Here is a 13102-nt window from a genome sequence, read left to right as displayed (position 1 = left end):
TCACCCGACAACTGCTAGCACTTAACATAGGGTCAACATTGTGATCATGTACTCCGCAGGCTTTCTCCTCGCCGCCCTTCCGTACCTGACTTCGGCTCTAGCAGGTGGAAAACATAAATTGGCGAAACGCGAGAGCACTCTTATCCCGTCATCATGCTTCGACTCAACTTCCTCCCTGACGGAATATTTCAACTACAATTACCCCTGGGGCGACACACACAACGGCGCAGCGATTATGAAAGAGGCGCAATCTGTGATCGCCGATTCGGGAACCCTCACTCTGAATGCTACATACACAGGGGCATCCGACTATGCATACGACTCGGGCACAGTGTACGCAAAGCAGCAATTCACTATCGAAGCATCCGGAGGCTTAGACTTCTCCGCTGAATTCATCGCACCCGTAGCGACGGGTACTTGGCCAGCATTCTGGTTGAACGGCGTCAACTCCTGGCCCCCAGAGATTGACATTGCGGAGTGGAAGGGATCCGGCGACATTAGCTTCAACACCTTCAACTCGTCGAGTGAAGTCGAAGCGAAGGATGTCGATTATCCAAGCCCGCCAGACTTTCACAAGGTCCTTGCAGAGCTGCGCGACCAGGACGGGAGCAATGTCAGCATCAATTTCTATCTTGATGGAGCTCTCGTCACGACCCAATACGCCTCGGGACTTGTTGGTGAACCGTTGAATCTGATTATTGATCTCCAGATGGAGGGGAGTAGTGGCAGCCCAGGCCCGACAGGTAGTGAGTGCTTTCCTTTCCTTCTCAAGCAGCGGAATTTTGAAGCTGACACAGATAGCAGCCACGTTATTTCAATCAAGAATCTCGAGGTTATCGACAAGAACCCCTGAACATTTTCTCTCTGGCTTTGAGTGTTTTGAGACTAAGGAAATTGAATTTATAATTTGGATACAGAGGATGGTTTCTTCTCTTCGAAATGGGGTTTTTGCTGATTTGGGCCGAGTGTCGCTTGAGTAGCTTCGCGATAAAAAACGTATCGGAATGTCACATTTTTTTTCATTCCTCTCCCGGGTTCCCCCCTTCCAGGAATTTGAAAAAGGTAAGCCTGTTTCCATCGCTATCTCCGATCGTAAATTGTCTGAAGCCCCATGGCTTGTCCTCAACGTCCTCGTGAAATTCCACGTCTCCCAACCCTTTCAAATGCGTGTAGTATTCATCAAATTCCGAAGTACCCAGAGCAACCATCGCCTCTGATGACTTGAAGCCCTCATTGTCAACTTTAGAGAAATAAAAGTTGGCCTCTGCCTTCTTTCCCATGAAAATGGAGCAGAAAAAGGGCTGGGATGTCCCATCCTCAGGCTTGACGCTGCCGAGTTCGAACCCGAGCTTCGTGGTGTAGAATTCAACGGTGCGAGCGATTGAGCGCGATTCGAACATGGGAATTACCTTCCATGCGGACTTTCCGATTTGAGAAGCCATCCTCAAAGTGTCGTACGGGATTGTATATATCCCAGAGAGGATAGCAATGATTGAGGTTGAGAGGTCTACCCGACGTAAGGCGGTTGATTGCGGGGTTCCACGTTCGCAGTCGCGACAACGCGTCGGTCTTGATATCCGAAGGGCTTCGATTTCTCAGGAACGCGAGCTTGCAACTGCGAGTCGTGTGTGTCGGAGTTGTGCCGGAGAAATTGCTCGGGGCCGATTCGCGTGACGTTGTCTGATGAAGAAAGAGCGACGTCGGGGAATTCTCCGCCGCGATTTCTCCACAAAATGCACGTATGTCTAGCAGCACTGCAACACCAGGGATTTGCCCACCCGGCACCACGCGGGCGTCCCAATTATGGGTCTGTGTGTCTTTTTATCCGTCTTCGGGCTTTTTGTCGGACAGTTCGATACCCGGGTCGCATGGGCAGGACAGCGCGTGCCTCGATGGTTAAATACGGGGTAACCAGACGCCAATCAGCAACAACCAACGACGCCTGAACACATCAATCCGACCCTAACTACGATCATCAAGATGCCTGGAATGGTATCTCGGATTCTGGTCCCCGTCACCATTCTGGGGGCAGTCGCTCTGCCGAATGCCAGGGCAGCCCAGGCCACCAACATTACGACCGACCTCTATGCCGACTCCTGGGAAGGCTGGGGTGTGTCCCTCGCCTGGTGGGCAAAGGCGTTTGGGGATCGAGATGACCTTGCAGACGTTGTTTTTACGAGAAATTCGACTTATTGGGAGCCCGGAAACCAGACACTACCTGGACTAGGCCTGAATATTGTCCGTTACAATGCAGGTGCCTGTTCGTGGAACACCATCAACGGATCCGTCACGATGTCGGCATCTCCAAATATTCCAGCAACAAAGCAAATTGAAGGGTACTGGCTCGATGGCCTTAGCACAGACCCCAGATCCTCCAGCTGGAACTGGACCGTCGATGCTAGCCAGCGGGCTATGATGCTGAAGGCACAGGACAGAGGCGCCAATATCTTTGAACTCTTTTCCAACTCGCCAATGTGGTGGCAGCTCAACAACCACAACCCCAGTGGAGCTGATGATGGAGGTAGTAATCTACCTTCGTCCCAATATGAAAACCACGCGGTCTACCTCGCTACGATCGCCAAATACGCCCAAGACAACTGGGGGTTACCTTTGACTCCATCGAGCCATTTAATGAGCCTTCGTCAAACTGGTGGAAAGCCTCGGGGACCCAGGAAGGCTGCTATATTGGCGCAAGTGCGCAGAAGTCTATTGTCCCGATTCTTTACGAGCAGATGAAAACGCGGAACCTTGACAAAACAATCATTTCCGCTTCGGACGAGAACTCATACCAACTGGCCCTCAGTTCTTGGAATACTATCGGTAGATCTATCCAGGAAGCAAATATCGGACGCATGAATACGCATGGCTATTCAGGGTCCAGTGGGCCACGCGATGATCTCCAGACGCTTGCCCGTGGCGTCGGACAAAAGGTGTGGGATAGCGAGTATGGAGATAACGATGAAAGTGGAGATACCATGACAAAGAACATCATCCTCGATTTGAGGATTTTGAAGCCAGACGCCTGGGTGCAATGGCAGATTCTTGATGGATCTGGTTGGGGCCTGATTAGTGCCGACATTTCCTCTGGAACGTTGAACGGCGCCACCCACAAATACTACGAACTGGCTCACTTTACTCGTCATATTCGGCCTGGCATGCAGTTATTGGAGACCAACTCAACCAATGTGGTAGCGGCGATTGATCAGAGTAGCCACACGCTGGTGATTGTCGCTGCCAACTGGGATGGCCAGGAAACTTTCGAGTTTGACCTGTCAGCGTTCTCGAAGATCCCGGGTGATGGAACCAAAATTCGAGGATGGAAGACCGATCGGGTCGGTGACAGTCTGTATTCTAGTTTTGGGAACATTGCGGTCCAGAATGAGAGGATCTCAACGTCGTTTGAAAATGGTACTATTCAGACCTTAGAGATCGACGGGGTATACTTGTGAACAGGCCTAGTGAGGCCATATGCGTCATCTTGTGCGCAGAACTAGGAAGAATGAAAGCCATATTCAAGGCCGAACACTATTCCAAAAAGGCAATTACAGTCGAGATTGACATCGGACGAATGCCCGGCCGAAAATCGTTCCGTTGCCGACGCTATCCCCAGGAATGCGGGGTGCAGTGGGAGAGTCCATGCAGCGGTCAGATTTCTACAAGGATCCTCAGTCACACTCGGAGTAAACTCCCCGGGGAAACAACGTGGCGTGTCCAGGGCAGTCATTGCCCCTGTTCTCTCCCTTCTGTGCGGACCGGAGCCCGCGAGATATTTCGGACTGAGAACTACCCAGTCCCTTTGAGAGATGTATATATCACCTTCGCAGGCACTCAGAGGACATATTTACTATTGCAATTACTCACCATTTCAGAATGGCCGAGCCCAACAAGCTCACCTCTGGAGAAAATCTCCCGTACGATTTCACAGGCGTCGTCTTGAAAGATGTCATCCCCAAACGCAGCAAGCCATGGTGGAAGGATTCACGCCTGGTACAACTCAACGCCCTCCTTCTCTGTGCCCTCCTTACCCAAACCGCTCAGGGTTTTGATGCCAGCATGATCAATGGCATGCAGGCGCTACCAGAATGGATCCAATTCTTTGGGCACCCTAAAGGAGCCCGGCTCGGTGCAATGACATTTGGTCCCACGGGAGGAGTCTTGATCTCAATCCTGATCTCCTCCCAGCTATGTGACAAATTCGGAAGACGGTATCCGATCTGTGGAGGATCTATCCTCATTATTATCGGTTCTGTGATCCAAGCCGCATCGGCCAATTACGGAATGTTCGTTTTCTCACGATTTCTCGTTGGCTTTGGCCTTGGGATTGTGTCTGTCGCTGCACCTCCCTTGCTTTCTGAAGTCGCCTACCCTACCCACCGAGGGAAGCTTGTTTCCTTTTACCTGGTATCATGGCCCCTTGGCTCTTTAATTGCCGCGTGGGCTACGTACGGCACGTTTAGAATGAATTCCTCGTGGAGCTGGCGACTGCCAAGTCTCCTGCAATGTGTTTTCTCTTTGATTCAGGCAGTTCTCAGTCTCTTCGCACCCGAGTCACCTCGATGGCTCATCTACAAAGAACGCGGTGAGGAGGCTTTGAGTATCTTCATTCGCTATCACGGCGACGGTGACCCCCAGTCCCGTCTCGCGCATTTTGAAATGGCGGAGATCACGGCGACATTGCAGATGGAAAAGCTGCAGAGAAAGTCGCGATGGGGCGAATGGATCTCCACAAGAGGAAATCAACACCGTCTGTTTTTGGCACTGTATATTCCCGCAATGCTACAGTGGTCTGGCAACGCGTTGATCTCCTACTACCTACCGGAGGTGCTCAACTCGATCGGAATCACCGACTCCAAGACCCAACTCACTTTGAATGGCTGCATGTCGATCTGGAGTCTCCTTTCAGCTTGCTTCTTCGCGACACTTGTTGATCGGGCTGGTCGACGGGGACTATTCTTGTTCGGTATGGGCGGAATGGGTCTTTCATATATCATTTGGACGATATGCTCGGCCATCAACGAGAAAAAAGGGTTCAAAGACCACAGCTACGCCGTTGCTGTTCTCGCTATGATATTTATCTATCAGGCACTCTACCACGCATGCTCCCCCGTCGCTCCGACATACATCATGGAAGTGGTGCCCTATTCCCTGCGCTCCAAGGCCGCAATGCTTTATCAATTGACTGGTAATCTGGCGAGTCTCTATAACAGCTTTGCAAATCCCGTTGCCATGGAAGCCATCTCATGGCGATATTACATTGTGTGGGTCGTGGTGATTGCGATCAATTTCACGTTGATTTTCATCTTTTTCCCTGAGACCAAGAATCGTGGTCTGGAAGAGGTGGCTGAGATTTTCGATGGACCAGGCGCTCTTTCGGGGGCCAATGCTATGAAGCAACTAGGTCTTGATGTCAACGCTGAGAATGCGGTCGCAATTGGGCGGGATCCGAAGTCGGCAGTCGAACAAGTGGAACGCGTTTGATTGCTTACTGTATTGTCGCAGTATTGTTAGCAATAATGAACTTCGTCTTGATTAAACAAAGTTTGAAGCTACTGAAGGTATACTATAGCATCCTAAATAGGCAAATTCCCGGCAGTCGCTTTCGCGGGAGCTCGGGGTAATGTTCGGGCGGCGACGCAGCGAGAGCCCGACGCCATTCCCCGCACTTCCACACGGCCATCCCCAGAGTCTCCAGATCATGCACTGCAGATCTTCCACGAGCTCTCGCGATGTCTTGCCCCATTCTCTCGACAGAAGGCGGCGTCGAAGCACCACTGTCTTGTACGTAAAGCGGCACAAGCAACTCGATGGAATCGACCACTGCAACCGACGAAGCGAGCAGCACCATATTCGACCCAGACCGTCCATCCTGTCAAGGCTGTCGGCGACGGAAGCTGAAATGCTCCAGAGAGACACCAACGTGCTCACAGTGTCATCGACTTGGCTCCCCCTGTCTCTATGATGTTAAGAAGAACAAGCCAGGTTTGAAGACAGGAGCAGTTGAGGGCTTGAGCCGTCGAATTGGTAGGTGAACGAGAGACAATCGCATCTTCATCGAGCTCATGATGACTTTTCAAATCTTTAGAGGTGCTTGAAGATGCCTTGCGAGAGGTCCAGGCGAGAGACAGCGGCCCCATCGAGAATTCATACCAAACATTTAGCCCCGAAAATGGGCGTCTTGATGGAGTAGTCAGTCTTCTCTCCACGGTGTGCATGGAACTATGCAAGTTTAACAGTCGCAACACCCGAATGGCCAACGAGTCGTCGCCAAGCAGTAGTCATCATGAATTGCCGACTTGCAACCGTGACGCCTCATACGACTCGCTCATCTCGCAACGGGCACGGAAGCGAAGAAGAGTCGATACGTGTGGCAACCCAAATATCGCAATCCAACTACCACTCGACAATCTTGACGCTTCTTCCAGCCTTCCCGAGTCAAGTTTGCTTGAGGATATTGTGAATACATACTTCGAAAGGATGCATCCATGGATTCCTATAATCCACGAGACCAGGTTTCGGCGCCGCATGCATGATCCAGATCAGAGATCGTCATTGGTCGTCATCCTTCATGCCATTGTGGTTGCAGCTATTCGATTCGAGTGCCCGGGCAACTTTGAAATTTCCGTCACGGAGATAGATTCCATTGTCAAGAGGTCGAGGAGCATTGTTGTTCTCACGGCAATGGATAATCTCTCGGTCGAGAATCTCCAGGCTTTGATTATCATTGCCTTTGATGATGTGAGTCCTAGCAAACCAAACTGAAGGTCATGCCAAGTTTGTTAACTATCTGTTGCTTAGATTGGAAATGGAAACACATCCAGAGCCTGGTCAATTGTCGGCTCCTTGACGAGAACAGTGGAATACCTCAGACTGAGTGTCGAGGATGAAGACCATGGCACCCAGCGGCTACTCAAGCCCTTGCTATCTCTAGCCCCCTCTCGTCAATGGGTGGAAGAAGAGGAAAGGAGGCGAGTATTTTGGAATATATTCAACTTGGATCGGTTTTGTTCAGTTGCAACGGGGTATGTCGAACTCATGCCATAATTAGAAAACTGCATCAAAGCTAAATCATCTCCTTCCTCTGCCTAGCTGGAACACAAGTCTCACAGCGGATGACGTACACCGACGACTCCCTGCGGATGGAGGCTTCTGGCACCGAGAGGAGCAGGTAACGACGCCATTTTTCGGAATTTGGGATCGATCCGAAGCGCGCATCGGAAATTCAATCGCTTTCCTTCCGGCTCAGTACTCAACTGCTCCTAAAAGCCCCGAGTCTGCAACGGATTCTCCAGTTCAATATGGTTCCCCACACTCCGCGTCCCCGAGCGCAACGCAACCAGACATGTCCACAGTGGGTGCATTTGCATATTGCGTCGAAGCAACAGAGTCCCTTAGTAGGGTTACCACGTTCTTTCTGCAACAAAAAATTAATTTTCATGATCGACGCGAAGTTAGTGGTTGGCTTACCCGATTCAAAGAGCTGGATCTTCGTCTTGTACAGTATGCCGATGCTTATGACTGCCTCATTTATCAACATGCAAACTAATGTGTGTCAGCTGGAAAATGTTTCTTCCTCAGAAGTGGAGGGACTCGAATATTTCGCGACAACCATCCTTGGTCCACATGGATCCAAATCTCACACTCGCGCATCTCACGCACAATACATCGATGATCCTCCTACATCAACGAATAGCGTATCCACCCGCAGAATGGGCAAATATCGTTCGACTTCCGAGTGTCTGCAGCGCTGAGACTTGTCAGAATGCCGCGATCGAGATTCAAAACATGACTGCGAAGTATTTGGACAATACACCTACCAGTCATCCTGTTTCCAACCAATTCGTCTTTTGCGTTTTTGTCGCTGCTCGTGTTCTGCTTGGTAAGCTTTATCGGATGACATTCTTCTATATTTCTCAAAATGTTTATCGATGCTAATGGAATGGGATAGTCAACTGGCGCTATTACAACTCCGCCTTGCCCCAAGAATTATGGCATCTCGTTAATAGTCTTGACGAGATCGCTCGTCGGTGGCTCGGATCTACCTCAAAAGATACACATCTCAGCCGTTGTCTGGCTAGCACTTACGCGAATCATCTTCGGGACCTCCATCGACGATGTATTGCGAACCCCCATTTCAACGTGGACGTGTTGGGGTACTCAACCGTTGTTCCGAACCATCATGCTTCTTCAACTACCGGGTCTGTGACGTCTGCCTGCTCGCCTACGGCCCAGCAACGGCAACAGCATACGGTCCATGTACCTACAACCGCATCAATTCAGAACCAACCCTCAAATTTAAGCCCAGATATCTCTCAAGTCGGGTCGCAATGGTGTGCTCTCAACAGTGTCGCGGCTACTCAACATCCACAACTCAGCGAGCCCCTTGGGAACTACCAGGTAAACGGCCATAATACAACTGACGAGCTATCTAATATCTCTTATCTGCTTCTTGATCAGCGCTTCATGGATATGGATCGTGTCATCAGTTTGGAGGATATGATGTTCACGAATACCATGGCGTCAATGAGTGCGGATACAGCTGTCCATCTACAGGATGGAAGCAACTAGCTACAAAGTCTATGCCGGCTGATTCTTAGTGTGCACGGGCATATCAAGGATTTCATTCACATTATACAATATTGAAACGTCAGTTTATCTCAAACTATTCCCCCGGAAGTGTGATGCGATAGACAAAATGGTACGTAGCAGCCTTTGAAGTATTGGGTATTTGAATGTCGATGAGAAAACTCATTATGAACTTCAGACAAGACCCATACGAAGCAACCGGTTTCCAAATTCGATCAAGTAGTAATCGCCATATACCAGTCCATGATCCCAGTAGCGGCGATGGTCAAGAGCATTGTAATTCGCGGTCGCATTTTTCAGAATGGCATCAAAGCTTGCACCAGGCTGTGTATCTTCAACAGTTACTCGATCTCCCTGTATTTTCATACAGGCCGTCTCAGCCAGGGAGAAAGCAAGGGCATCTTCAATCAATAAAATAGCGGAGGTGAGATACCTATTTCCCTTGTCATATTCACCACGAGCAAGAAGACTCTGCGCCAAAATCAACATGCCATTTGCCGCAATGGTACCTGCTGATGAATCGCGAAGAGGATTCGTCTCGTCGATGGGAGCGTCGAAATCCCAGAGCGGAACAAAACGTCCGTGGACACATGTGCATGATGGCAAACTCTTATTCTCAGAATCGATTGGAAGCTTTCGTTCAACGCAGTCTGGAGACTTCTCCAGTCGAAGAAGAAAGTATTCCGCCAGTCCACAAGCAGCAGTGAGAAACTCTTGATGACCCGTCCACTGGAAAGTCTGCGCATAACCAAGGATGCTCCACGCCTGACCACGTGCCCAAGTCGAATCTTTCGCGTACCCCTGGCCAGTACGAGACTCTTTAAAATCACCAGTCGACGGATCGAAGTTGGTGACATGGACTGTGCTGAATAGAGGACCTTCATACCCGTCACGGTGGGAGTAGATCCCTGTCTCGTGGCGCAGATGGGCTCCTAGGAGCTTATGCGCATGCGCTGTTGCAGCTTCTGAGAACCGTTCATTGCCGGTATGCGCTGCTGCATAATAGAGAAGATCTAAGTTGCACATTGAATCGATGATGACTAGGAAATCCCGGTCCATGGATGTGATGTTGACTCCCTTCTGCGTCAACTGGTCCCAAGAACGAATCGCGCCAACTTTAGGACTATAGCGCGTGTAAAGACTTTCAGCGGCAGTGGTTATGGTTGAAAGTGCTTTTTCGTCGTGGAAGAGCTCCCAGCGGGGTCGCATTGATGGCTGGATTATGAAGGACATGTCGTGTGTGTCGGTACGGAGACTCATCGCATGAATGGGCTCGGACCAAGTCTCGCCTAACTCGCGGAACTTTTTTAAAACAAGAGAAGTGCTCCCCGATAGGCCTGTGGTCTGGGGAAACTTGATGAGTCGTTCGATGAGAAGGTAGATCGAGCCGGGGAAGAAGCCGCATGTCCAGAAATCTGCTTCGCGGCAATAGTACTTTCCAGCATCGGGGCCAGACTGCGGTACATATTCTGGATATGCAGTTATGGGATTCTGTCTTCTTTCAGCATCGAATAACTTGAGCACAGAAACTATTGTGTGGCTGAACTCACGTTGTTTCCGAGACACCTGTCGGCGGCACGGAGGATCTTGGATGTGATATTCTCGTTGAAAAGCTCTTGCAGACATATATCAAGGGATGTAAGGGCACTGGGGCTCATTTTAGATGAATTTTGGGAGATAGGATTCCCGGAAGTTGTAAACTTGGAGCTGTGGGGATTTGCAATGTCCGCGCATTTCGAATCCGAGCCGTTGCTATGATTTGTGGCACCGTTGCAGAAAGTCATCTTGAAAGGGAGCGAGGTTATGACGAAAATGGAACTTCCCGTCAAATTGTCTGCACAAACATGCTATTCTACGTATTTGTAGATGATATACGTTTTCAATGCGGGCGATTGAATCCGCCGAGGTCCGTCGCTGCGCGGCCGACACCTCGCCCGATGCCCGACATTTCCTCCGAACCCGAACTCGCGGGGCAACAAACAGACAGCTCCATGTTTGCATGGGTTGAGTCTGGATTGCAAGCTCACACCTTTCAGTCTATATGATACTTGTTTCAATCGCCTCCCGAGCCACTTGTCATCTACTCAAGCAGCTGCACGCTCAGCTCAGCGGTCATCCACCCGTTCACATAGCCCGAGCACGAAACCTGAACGAGCCCTCGGAGAAAGGTCTCCCAGCAGAATGCCTCCATTGAAAGGATTCACAGACAACCCCTTCCGGACCCAAGCAGACGTTACCGAAGCAGCCCTGGCACTCCTACGACCATTAACGCCCTACTTCTCTCCCGACAAGGGTCGCATTCGTCTCCCAATCTCAACAGGCGTTCATTTCGATGAGACAGCCGCGCAAATCGAAGGGTTCGTTCGGCCCCTATGGGCTGTTGCATCACTTCTGCAATTAGAATCCTCTATTTCCCAGTATGACCCGACCAAGTCTGCTCTCGCGGAGAGCATCCGTGAAGTAACAGAGCCATGGATCTCGGGATTATGTGCGGCGACAGACCCCGAACATCCAGAGTACTGGGGTGTTATTGACGACATGGATCAGCGAATGGTCGAAGCAGAGGTCGTCAGCTTTGCCCTTCTCGTTGCACCCGGGAAGTTATTCCAAAGCCGCGACAGGAAGACGAGACAAAATATCACAACCTGGTTGAGGGGAATGAATGGGAAAAAGATGCCACCGAATAACTGGCGGTGGTTCCGTGTCTTTTCGAATCTTGCACTGGTCAAAGTTTGTGGTATTCCACTAAGCTATGTTCAGGATGAGATGCAGGCGGATCTTGCTGTGCTTGATTCATTTTACCTTGAAGATGGCTGGTCTGGGGATGGGCCGTGGCTTTCGACGGAGGAGGAAGTGAAGGAATTGCTGGATTTTGAACAGACTGGGCGTCGAGACGCGATTGGCAAAGGTCGCCAGGTCGACTACTATTCTGGCAGCTTTGCTATTCAGTTCAGCCAGTTGTTATTTGCCAGGTTTGCAGAAGACATCGACCCGGATAGGGTTGCGGGGTATCGACAGCAAGCGCGCGATTTTGGGGCTTCTTTTTGGCGATACTTTGGATCCGATGGTACGTCTACTTGCATCACATAGTGGGTACTGATGGCTAACAAGCTCGATCTAGGAGCTGTTATACCTTTCGGAAGATCTCTGACGTATCGCTTTTCGTGCGGTGCTTTCTTCGCTGCTTTGGCAGTAAGTCATATACCAGATATGCCACAGCCTTTGTCCACGTCCGGACAGATAAAGGGATTCCTTCTTCGTCATTTGCGGTGGTGGGCAAATCATTCTGCAGATATCTTCTACCGAGATGGAACATTAAGCATCGGCTGGCTGTACCCGTGAGTTATCTCAGCATTCCATTGTGGCCTGGTCCAGAAAGACTCATCAAACCTCATAGGAACATGTATATGAGCGAGGACTACAACTCTTCCCAGTCCCCATATTGGAGCCTGAAGACATTAATCGCAATCGCCCTTTTCGAGAACAATGAATTCTGGACAGTCGAAGAAGAGCCATATCCATCCCTCTTCAACCCACGACTCGTACCTGCTCCCAGACAAATACTCAGCAACCACCCCTTTGGCAACCATCATTTCTGCCTATCGCCAGCGCAATTCGTAGCCTGGCCAATGAAAGCGACCCAGGCAAAGTACTCGAAATTTGAATACTCTTCTACCTTCGCCTTCTCTGTCCCAACAGGACCTTTGATACAACAAATAGCGCCAGATTGTACCCTTGCATTGAGCAGAGATGGGGCAGAGACATGGGCTGTAAAATGGAAATGCTCCGAGCCTCAGTTTTCTCAGATCCAATTGCGGACCTCTGGCGGCCTTGTTTCGATACCCGCCGTCTCAGTACGATGGTATCCCTGGGGAGATCGTCAGGCGGAGGTGACAACCACGCTTATCCCGCCAACTGATCGCTGGCCAGACTGGCATGTTCGAGTTCACCGTGTTCTCATTTCTGAATCATTGCGGACTTTGCATACTGTTGAAGGTGGTTTTGCTTCGCCCGGACGTCGAAAACATAATGGCTCAAAGCTGCCGGATAAGAGCTCGATAGACGAGAGCTCAAGTATCGGCGACACAGAGGGGATTATTCAATCCGAGACATCGGTGTTGATTCTATCGTCTGCGGGTGCCACTGGGATTTCAAGTGGGCTCATCCACGGCTCTTCGTCGAAAGGTCCATCTGCCCGAGCAGTGGCTTTGAAGCCCGATGCGAATACAAATATCGCACACCAGAGAACTCTTATTCCGATTTTAGAGCGGGATGTCATTCAAGGTCTTCATACTGGAGATGAGATCATCTTTGCGACCAGCATATTTGCGGTTTCAGCTTCGGCAAATGGTAATCGCCGGGTTGGGAGGACTCTTGCGGAAAGATGGTCAGATCAACCAGTCATATCAGCCAGGGGCGAGGTATACTACGGGGAGTCTATTCTTTTGTCATAGACCTATATATCCTTTAGCCTTGAGGCAATGGAAGAAGCTGTACAATGGCGTTCAATTATAAACAG

General features: G+C 50.3%; 7 protein-coding genes across 7 annotated transcripts; 5 read left to right on the top strand and 2 right to left on the bottom strand.

The window, feature by feature from the left end:
• Positions 1 to 46: 46 nt before the first annotated feature.
• N7532_004056 (glycoside hydrolase family 16 protein) lies at positions 47 to 853 on the top strand (the record flags this gene model as incomplete). Its single annotated transcript, XM_056616550.1, has 1 exon — positions 47 to 853. One exon carries the CDS (start codon positions 47 to 49, stop codon positions 851 to 853), a length of 807 nt encoding a protein of 268 aa, XP_056476907.1.
• Positions 854 to 1019: 166 nt separating this feature from the next.
• Positions 1020 to 1442, bottom strand: N7532_004055 (uncharacterized protein; the record flags this gene model as incomplete). Its single annotated transcript, XM_056616549.1, has 1 exon — positions 1020 to 1442. The coding sequence occupies one exon, from the start codon at positions 1440 to 1442 to the stop codon at positions 1020 to 1022; it is 423 nt and encodes a 140-aa protein (XP_056476906.1).
• A 538-nt stretch (positions 1443 to 1980) lies between these two features.
• On the top strand, positions 1981 to 3449 carry N7532_004054 (Endo-beta-1-6-galactanase; the record flags this gene model as incomplete). Its single annotated transcript, XM_056616548.1, has 2 exons — positions 1981 to 2537; positions 2594 to 3449. The coding sequence occupies 2 exons, from the start codon at positions 1981 to 1983 to the stop codon at positions 3447 to 3449; spliced, it is 1413 nt and encodes a 470-aa protein (XP_056476905.1).
• Positions 3450 to 3870: 421 nt separating this feature from the next.
• N7532_004053 (hexose transporter protein) lies at positions 3871 to 5478 on the top strand (the record flags this gene model as incomplete). Its single annotated transcript, XM_056616547.1, has 1 exon — positions 3871 to 5478. One exon carries the CDS (start codon positions 3871 to 3873, stop codon positions 5476 to 5478), a length of 1608 nt encoding a protein of 535 aa, XP_056476904.1.
• A 326-nt stretch (positions 5479 to 5804) lies between these two features.
• Positions 5805 to 8565, top strand: N7532_004052 (Zn(II)2Cys6 transcription factor; the record flags this gene model as incomplete). Its single annotated transcript, XM_056616546.1, has 6 exons — positions 5805 to 6021; positions 6083 to 6735; positions 6796 to 7019; positions 7087 to 7497; positions 7554 to 7876; positions 7946 to 8565. The coding sequence occupies 6 exons, from the start codon at positions 5805 to 5807 to the stop codon at positions 8563 to 8565; spliced, it is 2448 nt and encodes an 815-aa protein (XP_056476903.1).
• A 192-nt stretch (positions 8566 to 8757) lies between these two features.
• Positions 8758 to 10367, bottom strand: N7532_004051 (uncharacterized protein; the record flags this gene model as incomplete). The annotated part of the gene is made up of 2 exons (XM_056616545.1): positions 8758 to 10074; positions 10134 to 10367. The coding sequence occupies 2 exons, from the start codon at positions 10365 to 10367 to the stop codon at positions 8758 to 8760; spliced, it is 1551 nt and encodes a 516-aa protein (XP_056476902.1).
• Positions 10368 to 10764: 397 nt separating this feature from the next.
• N7532_004050 (glycoside hydrolase family 154 protein) lies at positions 10765 to 13037 on the top strand (the record flags this gene model as incomplete). Its single annotated transcript, XM_056616544.1, has 3 exons — positions 10765 to 11650; positions 11705 to 11921; positions 11981 to 13037. 3 exons carry the CDS (start codon positions 10765 to 10767, stop codon positions 13035 to 13037), a joined length of 2160 nt encoding a protein of 719 aa, XP_056476901.1.
• Between the last annotated feature and the right edge of the window lie 65 nt (positions 13038 to 13102).

Source organism: Penicillium argentinense (genome assembly GCF_028826775.1).
Source record: "Penicillium argentinense strain IBT 30761 chromosome Unknown utg000004l_segment0_segment0, whole genome shotgun sequence".
Classification (NCBI taxonomy): Eukaryota; Fungi; Ascomycota; class Eurotiomycetes; order Eurotiales; family Aspergillaceae; genus Penicillium; species Penicillium argentinense.
The sequence above is the reverse complement of the archived record's forward strand: the minus strand, read 5'-3'. Positions and strand labels throughout refer to the sequence as shown.